The sequence below is a fragment of the Saxophila tyrrhenica genome, assembly GCF_035928015.1.
Source record: "Saxophila tyrrhenica strain CCFEE 5935 chromosome Unknown scaffold_17, whole genome shotgun sequence".
Taxonomy (NCBI): domain Eukaryota; kingdom Fungi; phylum Ascomycota; class Dothideomycetes; order Mycosphaerellales; family Extremaceae; genus Saxophila; species Saxophila tyrrhenica.
This window is the reverse complement of record NW_027041749.1, coordinates 80,580-92,983: the sequence shown is the minus strand read 5'-3', so window position 1 is coordinate 92,983 and position 12,404 is coordinate 80,580. Positions and strand designations below refer to the sequence as shown.

At 53.5% G+C, this 12,404-nt stretch overlaps 10 protein-coding genes across 10 annotated transcripts; 3 read left to right on the top strand and 7 right to left on the bottom strand.

Annotated features, from left to right (window-relative positions):
- Positions 1-556: 556 nt before the first annotated feature.
- LTR77_009186 (uncharacterized protein) lies at positions 557-1,174 on the bottom strand (the record flags this gene model as incomplete). The annotated part of the gene is made up of 1 exon (XM_064806415.1): positions 557-1,174. One exon carries the CDS (start codon positions 1,172-1,174, stop codon positions 557-559), a length of 618 nt encoding a protein of 205 aa, XP_064655232.1.
- A 75-nt stretch (positions 1,175-1,249) lies between these two features.
- LTR77_009185 (uncharacterized protein) lies at positions 1,250-2,049 on the bottom strand (the record flags this gene model as incomplete). The annotated part of the gene is made up of 2 exons (XM_064806414.1): positions 1,250-1,669; positions 1,744-2,049. 2 exons carry the CDS (start codon positions 2,047-2,049, stop codon positions 1,250-1,252), a joined length of 726 nt encoding a protein of 241 aa, XP_064655231.1.
- An 867-nt stretch (positions 2,050-2,916) lies between these two features.
- Positions 2,917-4,895, top strand: LTR77_009184 (uncharacterized protein; the record flags this gene model as incomplete). The annotated part of the gene is made up of 2 exons (XM_064806413.1): positions 2,917-2,951; positions 3,071-4,895. The coding sequence occupies 2 exons, from the start codon at positions 2,917-2,919 to the stop codon at positions 4,893-4,895; spliced, it is 1,860 nt and encodes a 619-aa protein (XP_064655230.1).
- A 7-nt stretch (positions 4,896-4,902) lies between these two features.
- LTR77_009183 (uncharacterized protein) lies at positions 4,903-6,122 on the bottom strand (the record flags this gene model as incomplete). Its single annotated transcript, XM_064806412.1, has 5 exons — positions 4,903-4,987; positions 5,064-5,535; positions 5,591-5,699; positions 5,752-5,852; positions 5,912-6,122. The coding sequence occupies 5 exons, from the start codon at positions 6,120-6,122 to the stop codon at positions 4,903-4,905; spliced, it is 978 nt and encodes a 325-aa protein (XP_064655229.1).
- Positions 6,123-6,463: 341 nt separating this feature from the next.
- On the top strand, positions 6,464-7,639 carry BUB3 (mitotic spindle checkpoint protein Bub3; the record flags this gene model as incomplete). Its single annotated transcript, XM_064806411.1, has 1 exon — positions 6,464-7,639. The coding sequence occupies one exon, from the start codon at positions 6,464-6,466 to the stop codon at positions 7,637-7,639; it is 1,176 nt and encodes a 391-aa protein (XP_064655228.1).
- A 137-nt stretch (positions 7,640-7,776) lies between these two features.
- Positions 7,777-8,226, bottom strand: LTR77_009181 (uncharacterized protein; the record flags this gene model as incomplete). Its single annotated transcript, XM_064806410.1, has 1 exon — positions 7,777-8,226. One exon carries the CDS (start codon positions 8,224-8,226, stop codon positions 7,777-7,779), a length of 450 nt encoding a protein of 149 aa, XP_064655227.1.
- Positions 8,227-8,445: 219 nt separating this feature from the next.
- Positions 8,446-9,285, bottom strand: LTR77_009180 (uncharacterized protein; the record flags this gene model as incomplete). Its single annotated transcript, XM_064806409.1, has 3 exons — positions 8,446-8,686; positions 8,734-9,044; positions 9,097-9,285. 3 exons carry the CDS (start codon positions 9,283-9,285, stop codon positions 8,446-8,448), a joined length of 741 nt encoding a protein of 246 aa, XP_064655226.1.
- A 288-nt stretch (positions 9,286-9,573) lies between these two features.
- LTR77_009179 (uncharacterized protein) lies at positions 9,574-10,117 on the bottom strand (the record flags this gene model as incomplete). Its single annotated transcript, XM_064806408.1, has 2 exons — positions 9,574-9,982; positions 10,035-10,117. The coding sequence occupies 2 exons, from the start codon at positions 10,115-10,117 to the stop codon at positions 9,574-9,576; spliced, it is 492 nt and encodes a 163-aa protein (XP_064655225.1).
- A 244-nt stretch (positions 10,118-10,361) lies between these two features.
- On the top strand, positions 10,362-11,741 carry ALG3 (dolichyl-P-Man:Man(5)GlcNAc(2)-PP-dolichol alpha-1,3-mannosyltransferase; the record flags this gene model as incomplete). Its single annotated transcript, XM_064806407.1, has 3 exons — positions 10,362-10,482; positions 10,558-11,081; positions 11,136-11,741. 3 exons carry the CDS (start codon positions 10,362-10,364, stop codon positions 11,739-11,741), a joined length of 1,251 nt encoding a protein of 416 aa, XP_064655224.1.
- A 3-nt stretch (positions 11,742-11,744) lies between these two features.
- LTR77_009177 (uncharacterized protein) lies at positions 11,745-12,398 on the bottom strand (the record flags this gene model as incomplete). Its single annotated transcript, XM_064806406.1, has 2 exons — positions 11,745-12,144; positions 12,241-12,398. The coding sequence occupies 2 exons, from the start codon at positions 12,396-12,398 to the stop codon at positions 11,745-11,747; spliced, it is 558 nt and encodes a 185-aa protein (XP_064655223.1).
- Positions 12,399-12,404: the final 6 nt, after the last annotated feature.

Genomic DNA, 12,404 nt, shown 5'->3' with positions numbered 1-12,404 from the left:
AGCAGTACAGTGACTGGACGGAATGGTGGTTGTACACTATGGTGGTGGCCGTCCTCTGCCTGTTCTCCCTTGTGGCGGTATATGTTTCGAAACCAGCAATCTTCAGCGGACAGTACTACGGAAAGGTGCGAGGGTGACGATCCTTGACGGAGCATGTGTGTAAATACATGCTTGACCGAGAATGCTCAGACACATCCAAAGGCTCAGATATCAAGCTCGTTCTAGGGCTATGAGTATGGTGGCCTCTACCGGCTTTGCACCGCCTTGTCAATATGTGATGACGACAGCACGAACTCGTCAAACACGGTGGCATCGTTTCGCAAGGCATGCACTTGGTTCTTGCTCATCACTTCCCCAAGATAGTCGCTAGAAGATAGCACCTTTTCCATTGCTTCAGCAGGCAGTCCCCAAACGCCTGATGGTGGGTATTGAGTCGTATCCCTGGCTACAAATAAAGACTTTGCACATGGAGTAGGCTATGATGACATACTATTGTATAAACGGTCCACAAAGCAAGAAATTGAAGTCAAGGATGCACGTCCACTGTATATTCCACCTAAGAGCCCTTCACACTACTCCTGTGCAGCAAAGTTGGCCGCGGCCTTCTTGCCCAGGTGAACCATATCATCAACAGCAACGACATATCCTCCACATCCTTCAAGCCCAAAATCTTGTCCCTGACATCCTGGACCTCATCGCCTACACCGAGCTCCTTCGCCACGTTCGCAAACTTGCGCTCTACAGCCTTATCAAAGCACAGTGCACCAGGAATGCCAGGATAAGTATCAGCCGTGATATTGACAGTCTCGCCATTAAGATTAAAGGTCATGTATCCCCACATGTATCCGGGATCGTCGCTGATTTTGACTTTCTTCATAGTAGCTTCAAGCCATCGGGTCGTAGGGTTGGACACCAGCGCCTCGTTCATGCGCAGAGGATTGGTGTTGACATCCGTGGTCAACGCCGCTGCGATGCCAAAAGGTACGCTGTACTGTGCCTGCATGAGTGAGATGGGATTCTCGATCCAGCGCATTGGCTCCATGATCGAGGGGCCGGCGTAGACGGTCACGTTTGTGATGTCTCGTGCGTTCCAGGTGTGCTGTTTGCGGTGCTTGTCGAGGGCGTAAGCAAAACCTTGTGCCCAAACGTGGACAGGGGCTAGCTTGAAAGCCATACCCTCGCTGGTCCAGTCCTTGCCGAGCTTGGTAGTCAGCTCATGCGGTTTCGGGTGCCTGGAGAAGGCATGGAATTAGCCCTCGGGGTTCTCGAAAATGTCTTTTGAGCCTTGAACTCCAGCTTTGGCCATCAGTGCTGCTTCGACGCCTAGCTGGCCCGCACGAGCCGCATGCGTGTTTCTCGTGTCAGCTCCGGTGGAGAGGTAGTCAACTAGTCCACTTGCGCTATTGACTGCAATGCCCATGCCCGAGGCAATCGTGTCGGCGTCCCACTGCAAAAGGGTCCCAACGGCTGCTGCTGCGGCTGGACTCCCAAGGCCTGCAGGGTGGAAGCCCAAGACATCTTCCACTTCCAGAGTCGTAGCCGCTGCAATCCTCGTAGCCAGCTCGTAGCCAACAGCCATTGCGGCAAGGAACTCCTCGCCGGTCTTATTGTAGGCGGCCGACAGTGACAAGAGAGCTGGGAACACCGAGGATGCGGGTGTTGCTCCTTCCTGTGAAACACAAGCAAGTTTGTTAGCAAATGTTGTGATGGGATTGCGCACTTCCTCCTCGTCCCTGCACTTACAATGGTGTGCTCGAACTCGAAGTCGCCGGCTGCGAGTCCCATCAGGAACATCTGGCCGGAAAGGGAAGTGTTCATGCCGTCGAGAGCAGTATAGGATGCGTCCGGGCTACCAAGTCCATGCGTGAACCTGATGGCTTTTGCGGCAGAGTGATAAACCGGCTGCACGCTTCCAGCCAGCATGGCCGCGAACGTGTCGAGGAAGTATATTGACAGCAAAGTGAGGAAAGCAGTTGGAATGGTTGAAACGGTAGCATTGGCTGCGAATGCCGCGATTTCGGCGGTGTAGTTGGCTGTCGTTGCATTCATCGTGTCCCGGGTGTCGTGTCGTGCTGTTCTGGGTGCTCATACCGCAATGGAGAGCACATTGCCATGGTCTTATATCTGTACCAGTGCGCAGCAGCACGTCCATCTCGCCAGCTTGGAGAATGAAGGAAAAGAGCGTTCACAACGGTCTGCTGCGTCAGTCGGGTATCAAGCGCGCGAACTGCGAAAACCGCAGTTGCTCCTCCAGGAGATAGGATCTATACTGCGATAAACGCACGGCACGCGCATACCTGACGTGGCTGAGAGGCTTGCAATGACTTCATTGCGGTCGCTTGATGCGGACAGACGTTGTCTTTCTTCTTAGTTGTACGTAGAAGGTACATTGACGGGTGATGTAGGTGCTCGTCTTGGCTGGATGTACTGTCGGCCATCTTGGGAGTAACTCAACTCGACCGGCTCGTCTGGTATGCAAAAGAGGAGCAGGTGAGGGTGAGGGTGAGGGTCTCAATCTATTAGACACGTCGATATTAATGAGGAGGTGGATGTAGTCAGGAGGCACAAGATTGCGTACCTGCAGCCCCGATCGGCTGCCAAGCTTGTCAAACGCGTCCAGGGCTGTACAGGATAGGCACCGGGGAGACTGTCTTCATCCATCCTTCCAACATCTCTTTTCATCATGGATACATTTACACGTTCTCGTACGAACACTCCAATCGTGGGCGTGTCGAACAAATGCAATCGTCTCCAACATTTGCCTTCTTACTGGAGAAATGTCGCCCAGCACCAGTGCCCGCGCCATCGGAAAGGAGAATACAACAAGAGCCAAATCGTGTACTGCATGCCGTCAGGCTAAGGTGTGAAGGGTATGCGAGATTTCTTGAGACACCGTCTGACTTCGTCGCAGGTCAAATGCAACCTGAGGGAACGGTACCCGTCATCCTGCAGTAGGTGCGAGCAAAACAAGCAGAATTGTCGAGTCGATGCTTCTTTCAAGCGCGTGGCATCGCGAAGGTAACTGATCTGCTCTCGTGTGTGCGACGTGGATGCGCTGACCCTACTTCAGCCGGTTGAAGGCTCTCGAAGCGCAAGTAGAAGAGTTGAGTCGATCACATGTACTGAGTCTCCCTTTGCATCTTAACGGACACACTCCGCAACCTTTGCAGAACAGCTCAGAGGACGGGAGTATTGGGGATGCTCGTCCGGCCAACACAGTCACTGCCGCCAAGGACCATGAGCATCGTGGCAGCGTCGTCAATCCTGATGCGGCGTCCGGCCCAGCCCCGTTAATCCTTTATAATTGCGTTCTGCCTTGGTCGGACGTCGAAGACTTAGCCAGGCATTTCTCGACTTACAATCTACCTCACTGTCAATTTTTGGGCGACATCATTGAACCGGCTCGACTGGCAACTGTGAGCAGGCTGCTGCTATGGACAATTGTCATGGTCGCCTCGCGGCACCACAAAAGGCTCCACCACCGCTACGAGGAGCTTCGGGATGCGCATGAGCAACTTTTTGGAATGACGTGTTGCGAAGCGATCCAGAACCCTCTCGACCTCCAAGCAGTTCTGCTGCTCTGCATGTGGCCTCCTCTTGTGCGCAGCCAATGGTCTGACTCCAGCTGGATGCATCTCGGGAGTGCTATCAGCTGCGCTCGACAAATGGGGCTCGACAAGCGGCACGACGAGGTCTTTTTCGGGATGAGAAAGGCCGCGAATCAACTTAGCAAGTTCCCGAGAACCATCCTCCGGTTGACCTGGCTGAAGTGCTTCGAGATTGATGTCCAACTGAGTTTATGGCACGGCAATCTGCCTACGCTCGCGGCAACCCGCCACCTCGAAGCTGTCATAGAATTCTGTCGAGATCATACCATTCCGCGGGATCTTGCCAATACCATGGACATCCATGTGCGGACTACGCGATACCTGATGTTGCTCGATGAGACACAATCCGCTCAGCTGTCGTGGTCCCTATGCAAGACCTTCATAGCAGATCTTGCCATCATGAAAGCAGACCGGAGTCAGACCTGGTCGGGAAACAACGAAGTAGTCTCGAATATGGCAATGCTGTATATCTGCTTGACAGGTCTAGTCAAGTTCCTTGAGGGATCATCTCAGACCAACACTCATACCGCCTTTCCCGCCGCATACGGAAAGGAGCTCCTCACCCATGCGAAGGATCGTGCGATCGACCTGGTCACTTACATGTGCGCCTTGAGCAGTCAGGTCTCAACCGAGGGCCAAGGTACTTTTCGAGAACACACAACTCGACTGCCCGGCTTCCCAAAACACAGTTCACGAATCGTCTTCATCGCCGCAACAGTCCTCCTCAAATACCTTGACGATGAGAGCGATCAGCCCGCGGCCGCTCAGGAAGACGTCCGGAATGCGTTTCAGATGGCCCACCTGTTTTTCCGCTCTTGCGAGTTGTCCGACGAACACATCCGCGCTGGTCAGACCTTGGAGGTGGCAGGTCGAGCGATTGGTCGGGGCCGGGCACACGTACAAAACTATGTCACCACTCGGATGGGTGCAAGCATCATGTACAACATCAAATGGCTCGGAGGACTGCTTCGTGGACGGGATAAAGATGCCGAGTACGCGACTCCCAGTACGGTGGCGACGAGCACAGGGCCGTCCACGGACTGCGAGCCGCCTTCCAACCACATCAACAATGCTGTGGATGTGTATCAGGCCTGCCACGAAGCAGAGAAGTGGCCTGGGCTAGAACAATCGACTACAGTGACGCAGCCGTCTGATGCGGCTTTTCCGTTTGGCGTGTGGGATAATTTGCTATACGACGATTGGTCTAACAGCCTCTGCGGCCAGGACATTGGCAATTGGGATCCCTGGTTTGTTTGGGACGCTGGAGGCGCGCCCACTCTAGATTAGCCCTTTCTCATGACTGTTGGCCCGTCAGCGCCTTGCGAGCTTTCCTGCTCCCACTTTCGTTGCTCTGCCAGTAGCTCGTCATCTTCGTCCATCTGCCCACTTCCATTAGATGCTTGCTCAGTCCTCACAGCACTTGCAGCACTCTTCTCTGGCAACGCCCCTGCCAACCTCGCCTCCTCCTCCCATTCCTTCCTCTCCGCTTCGTCAAACTCCTCTTTCCGATCAATCCACCTCTCTTGCACATCCTTGACTTCCAACTTCCCAGCCCACTGCTCGCTCATCGCCTGCGCCCAAATACTAGCTCCATCATCAAGCGTCCTCCCCTGCTCATCAGTACCCCTCGCACTGGCGAAAACGTAGCCGCTCGCTCGATCGATGGCTTTTAGAAGCGAAGCCATGGAATGCCGATCTTCGACGGCTAAGGTTTCGAAACCTACGAGACCGAAGTCTTCGATGAGTTCGATGAGGGCGGAGTTTAGTTTTTCCCATTTGGCGCTGCCGCCAATGTTGACGGCTTGCTCGGCTGAGAGAACTGGGAGGAGCTGATGGAGGTCTTGGACTTCGGTGTAGAAGTCGAGATTGAAGGGGAGGTCTGTCCCACCGACGGATTTGAGGTTGTCGATTTTGGTCAAGACGTTGACTTGGGACGTTAGCTGGCATACTTTGATATCATTGCCACTGGATTTAAGACTTACCGACTGGGTATGGAAGGTGAAGCATGCCCCTCAAGCACAGCAGAAGACTGCTTAGGTAGAGGCTGGGTCGCGTGAGGACTACCGAATCGAGCAGTTGAACCACAACAATCTACTGCCGGGTCAGTCAGCGGCGTCGTTCTCCTGCTTGTGTCAAAACGTACACGATAGTCCAGCTTCTCGAGGCGCTGCAGTATTCGGGGCACAGCCATGTGATGGATCGTCAGCTCGGGCTGTCCCGGTGGATCAAGAATGATCGTCTCTTCTGTCGCGTACATTAGTCCAACGCTTCTAAGAGAGTTGTCTCCGACGAATGAGTCGTACCACACTCCTCTAACCTCTCCTCCAACCACTCAAAGTTCGCCTCCACCTCCTCCATCGCCCACAAGATCCCACCGTTCGGCCCAAGTTCCTCGCGTTCCATCACTTCCTCCACGCTCACCAGCTCGCGCACGTCGAATGCAGCATCGTAGGGTACGTTGTCGTTCGCCGGATCCAGATTGGCTGCAGAACATGGCCGATTTATTGCTGTCATGAATTGCTGGAGACCGTTGCAAAGGGTGGATTTGCCAGAGCCGGGTGGGCCGATGGGAAGTATGATTGTGCGCATTTCATCGGCCTAGCATTTAGATACTCTGAGACGGCCAGGTTCTCATGGTCATTGCTGTCGGACGTTTGTATTGTGTTCAAAGCGATCACAAGTTATGTGAAGTTCAACTCTTCATTCGGTGGCAAGCGTGCTGTATGCTGCACTTGGTCCGTGCGCTTCTTTGATATCCAGAACCTGCACCTCCAAAACTTCAACTTTCAACTCACGGCTTGCACGCCTTCAGTACCAGAATATCCACCCTCTCAACCACTACATAACAGAAGAACATGGGCTCACTACAGGAACTCCCAGATCCACCTTCGGATGCGCTCACAAGCCTCCGCTGGTCTCACGATGGCAACTCACTTCTCGTTGGGTCCTGGGGCAAGGATGTTCGGGTATACCGCAGGAACGCTGAGGATCGAAACACCTTCTCACTTCAGCACAAAGTGACCACCGAATACCCACGGCTCGATGTCTGCTGGGGCAAGCCCGGATCTAACGTGGGTTATGCTGTCGGTGTTGAGCGCGATGTTCGCCAGTTCGACTTCGACGCCGGCACTCAGTCAGTGTTAAGCTCACACGACGAACCCAGCAACAAAGTCGACTACAGCCCCGATCACAACGTTCTCATCTCCACCAGCTGGGACGGCACGATGCACGTGCACGACCCGGATAGCGGAAGATTCATCAGTGTTAGGCTAGCTGCGAAACCACTGGCCCTTTCGCTTACCGCAGAGCGTGTAGTCGTGGCGATGGTTGAGCGGAAGGTGTCAATCTACGACCTCAAAGCGCTTCGGACCTTACTCGACCAAACAGGCAACACGGCAGAGCATGATGACCATCTCGAAATTCAGCCCTGGCAGGAAAGGGACAGCAGTCTCAAGTTCATGACGCGTGCTGTAGCATGTATGCCCGACGGCACCGGGTTTGTCACCTCTTCTATCGAAGGACGAGTCGGTGTCGAATGGTTCAATCCTGAGACGGACGGCGAGGCTTACGCCTTCAAGTGTCATCGCCAAGTTCATCATCTTCCAACCCCAGAAGGTGGCGAAGAAGAAGTCGACGTAGTGTATCCCGTGAATGCATTGGCGTTCCACCCAACGTTCGGCACCTTTGCGACCGGTGGTGGCGATGGTGGCGTGGCGCTCTGGGATGCGAAGACGAAGCGACGAGTGCGAGTCTACCAGAATCTCGAAGCTAGCGTCGCGGCTCTGGACATTTCGCCGGATGGAAAGTCGCTGGCGATAGCAATCAGCCCCGGCTTCGAGGAGAGCAAATTCAACAAGGCGAAAGAAGAGGGCAGGGCTGTGAACAGGGAAGACGGGACGGCGGATCCCAAGGAGTACTTTGAGCAGCTGGACTCTAGTCGAGTCAAGATTGTGGTGCGAGAGTTTGCGGAAGGCGAGGCCAAGGCAAAGCCGAAGGAGAAGAAAGCGAAAGGGGAGAAGAAGGAGGGTTGATACTAGTCGTCAAATGCGAACAGAAGGCCAATATCCGAGAGCGAAAAGAAGCAAGACCACCAAGAGGACTAAGATGGTTTACGATTGACGGTATTTTAGCGAGGCGTTATCGAAGCATATTGGACTGACTTCGTAAGTCAGCCCGGCTTGCAGGCTACTGAGCCTCGCTGCCGTACATCCGCAGTATAGACACCGGACTTGACGTCTCCAATGTTGACGTAGCCTTCTTCAATCAGAGCTTCAATCTGCTCACCATTCAACAGCACAAATTGTCCTTTCTTGACCGGTACTTGCACGTTCACCTTCGTACCTGCAGGTACGGTAAGATGCACGCTCATTGCGTCTTCGCCCAGAGTCCAATGAACCTCAATAGCACCTTGCGGCGTCCCCACTCTTCCTTTCGCCCACCTCAAGATCCAAGTTTCGAGACCAGGAGTTGTCGGAACAACTCCCAGCACATAGTTACTCATCAGACTGACGATGCCTGTCGACCAGCCGTGCGCCATACCAATATAGCCTTGTTCGTACAGCCCACCGCCATGGCCAATGCCTTCCCAGGTCGTGATACTGGGATCGGGAGTCGCCATGCACCTGTATATGCTTATATTGTTAGAAAATAGACCAGACATTGTCAGAATCTTGACGTCCCAGCCACTTCGGATCTGGCGAACCGCACCGCAGAGGGTAGTGCAAAAGGCGTTGATCCAAACACGGGTATTAAGCTTGCTAGCTGTCAATGAAATCACAAGCATCGATAACAAACAAGACATCTGCTAACAGCGTACCACACGGTCCCTCCAGACCTGTTACTCATCATTGCCAGTCTTGTGGTATTCCACCACGATGTTGTCGACACAGAACGGCATCGGATTGAAATCTTCATCATAGCCTCTGAGTTCAACCCAGTTCGACCCCTTTCCCCAGCCGTCAATGAATGCCCTAGGCTCCAAGTCCCAACCAAGGAAAGACCCATCACTCTCTGGCAAAAATCCCACGTACAGCTCTTCGACATTTTCGGCTTTGCCATCCTTGATCGTCCAAGAAAACCTGGCACAAGTAAGCGAGCTGCACCAGCAACGAGGAAGCACACTTACAAGTCTATGAAGATCACATCGACGTCGGCAGCCAAGGGCTTGAACGACAGGCTGACAAAGTCGAAGAAAGGGTTGAGGTTCGTCCCCTCGAGGGCAGTGGCGTTTGACTGGATGATTGCTGATGTGGTTTGGTTTCCGGGCTGGATGAGGAGGGCATTAGGCTGAGTTACGGCACAGTCGACATCGCTCTTGTTGAGCTTTCCAGCAGCAGCTGCTGCTTTTGGGTCGAAGATTGAGTAGTGGTGGAAGTCGAGGTAGCCGTAGCTCTCCAAAGGCTGGATGGGCTTGTCTTTAAGGTTCACAGCGTCGAACTGCTATTGAGTCAACGACTGCCGAAGAGGTCCGCTTCCGGAGCACACTCACCGTGGTGTTGACTCTCAGAATCCATTCCTGCTCGTCAAGCACGCCAATATTGCTTGGGGTCAGCAATGGTGTCTGCTGATATATGACCTTGCTTGGGGTCAGCAATGGTGTCTGCTGATATATGACCGGGGCTGCTGCGCCGAACCCGGCCAGCACTGTCAACGACAACAACGATCGAAGCACCGCCATTGTGTCTTGAATATGAACGAGAACGGTGGTGAAGTAAAAGATCGGGCTCTTGAAGGTAAATGTTCAGCTCTAAAAGTGTTGCCTGATGAGCCCTGCATGTATCTTTCTTTCCCCACTTTGCGCATCGCAACTCGCTTGGGAAGTCGCAGCGCCTCGTACGTAAATGCAGCGGCTGGAAGAAGCACGCCTTTGAAACAGGAAATCCTACCTTGCTGCCATTTCGGTCGAATGCTAGAAATCGAGACAGACGCAAAGGGACCGCGAGAGCCAGAGCATGCGTAGAAAAACTTATAGCTTTGCTGTCTTGGAGTCTTGTCCGCTCCCTTCCAGCAACGGCTGCAGAGGTTCCTTGACTTCCTTCGGTATCCCGTCCTTGAGCGTCTTACTCGAAGCTCTGTCAACCCAGATCTGTGTAAAGCCTCCAACAGCCTTCACCTGCTCGCTGCCTTCCTGGAAGATGCCGACCTCGTACATGATCGAAGACTTGCCCATCCTCACCACCCGAAGACCAACATCCAGCATTCCAGGATATTGCGCTGCGCCAAAATAATCGCAGTAGGTGCTTCCGACGAGTCCGATCTGCTTCCAGTTTGCCATGCTGTAGCCGGCTTGCTGGATGAGGTAGGAATTGATGATACTATCTATCAGAACTCCATAGACTGGGTTATTCAGATGGTGGAACATGTCGTTGTCGTTCCTGTACAGGGGATCAGTCTCTGATGGGCGTCGGCATTCGATGGGAGCGATACCATCGTGTCCTATAATCCTCGTGGTACGGGTAGTCGCTCCTCTGCCGTTGACGCTTCGCAGCGAGGTCCAGCCCCAATGCCATGTCGCACTATCCAACTATCCCTCTCTCGGATCTGTCTCACGGCGAACCTGAGGATATCGATATCAAGGTGTCAAGACTTCTTGAGAAGAAACATGAATTCGCCTCCGTCAACCGAGGCAATGGTCCAAACAAGAAGAGGTTTAGCTCTCTGTCGCCGCGTGCCGAACCTTTTGCATTAGCGCGTGAGCCGGTTCTTTCGATGTTTTGCGGCTGGCATTGACTTCATCTCTTCACTTTTACGAAAATGGATCTGATCAAACAGGCTCTGAATGTTGCCAAAGACACAAGACAAACAAGATGGATATGCCCCCTGCTCCTCGCCGGCGACGCGGTGTTGTCCATCGCGGTAGTGTTGAAGATTGCCTGTTAGTCTCCACCTCTTTACATTTCGACAAGTCGATAATTTTCTCTTGTACGGGCCCATGTTAACACAAGACCAGATACCGAGATCGACTGGATAGCCTACATGCAACAGATTTCCCAGTATGTCGACGGTGAGCGTGACTACATCAAACTCTACGGCGACACTGGCCCCCTGGTGTACCCAGCCATGCACGTCTACATCTACCGGTTCCTCTACGCGATCACCAACCAAGGACAAGACATCAAGCTGGCCCAGTACATCTTCATTGGGCTCTACCTTGCCACTCTATGGCTGGTCATGCAGTGCTACCGCGCCGCGAAGGTACCGCCGTATGTCTTCCCGCTCTTAATACTGAGCAAGAGATTGCATTCTGTGTTTCTGCTGCGGTTGTTCAACGATTGCTTCGCTGTGTTCTTCCTATTTTTGGCGATCTATTGCTATCAGAGACGGCTGTGGTCAGTGGGTTCGCTCGCATACAGCATTGGCCTCGGGGTGAAGATGAGCCTGCTGCTCGCTCTTCCCGGGATAGGAGTGGTGCTTTGGCAGGCTATTGGTCGTGACCGAGCATTGCGCCAGGCTATGTTCATTGGGCAGTTTCAGGTTTGCAATTCTCGCCAATGTTGACGACGGGACCTATGACTGATTCTTGAGCAGATACTGATAGGCTTCCCATTCCTGCTGAAGAATCCATGGGGTTATCTATCAAGAGCTTTCGAGTTCAGCCGCCAGTTCCTATTCAAATGGACGGTCAACTGGCGCTTCGTTGGCGAAGAGCGCTTCCTGTCAAAGCACTTTGCATTCGTTTTACTAGCTGGTCACATGACAGTGCTCGGCATCTTCATCTGCACACGGTGGCTTCGAATGACACCCGAAGAGGCGGTTCGATACCTCATCTCACCACCGCCGCTGCAAGAGCAGGCTAAGCTTGCCCGAAAGACGACCCCAAGCTTTATTTTGGCCACCATCTTGACTGCCGTAATGATCGGATGCCAATTTGCGCGGAGCTTGCACTACCAGTTCTACGCATACATTGCCTGGTCAATGCCTTTCCTGCTTTGGCGCAGTGGCCTGCATCCAGTCCTGGTATATCTTGTCTGGGCCGCACAAGAGTGGGCCTGGAATGTATATCCCAGTACTGACACGAGCTCGCTGGTTGTGGTTGTTTGCATCAAAGCCACAGTTCTGAGTATCTGGTTCGGAACAGAGGTCCCAGAAGATGCTCGTATTGCCGGTCAGGACAAAACAGAGCACGTCGACTGAGTTTCAATTCGCCTCCTCCTCCGAATCCAAAGGCGGCATCGTTGGTCCTTCGTCATCAGAGTCATCTTCATAAGCCGACTTCTTTGTAGCAAACTCCTTTGGCCACCAGGACATTTTCCGCCACGCCCGCTCATCCCGCACCACGTTCACAATCTCGCCACCAAGCTTGTTCTCCCTGTCGGCGAGTGCGGAGGTATCGACCACGACGAACGATCCTCGCTTCATCCAGACGGTGGATCGAAAGCGCGACCCCAGTTCTGCCAGAATGGTCTGTCCATCCGCGAGCTCAAGCTGGTATAGGTTTTTGCCAGCCGCTTGCTTCACCTGGCCAATGATGTGGGAGCTTGGAAGCGCGGCAGGCGGTGTCGAGGTCTCATCGGCTATGGCGTGCAGCTCACGTTTGCTGCGAGGCATTATTGGTCAATCTGGAGGTGGGCTCTTGAAGGTGGCAGTCGAGCGGTAAGCTTGCAGATAGCGGCAGGGATCAGCTAGATTAAACCTTCCCGCGGCGAGAGGCGTCCAGTGTACTTGGAGGGTCTCGCTGAGTGGTTGAAGATGTTGTAATGGTTGCAAGGCAATGATATCGAGGGTGTCTTCCTGGTGGCGTTCCCAACGGAGTGCATATATGTGTTCAGGTGACAGTGTGAAGGGTGTCATGGATTG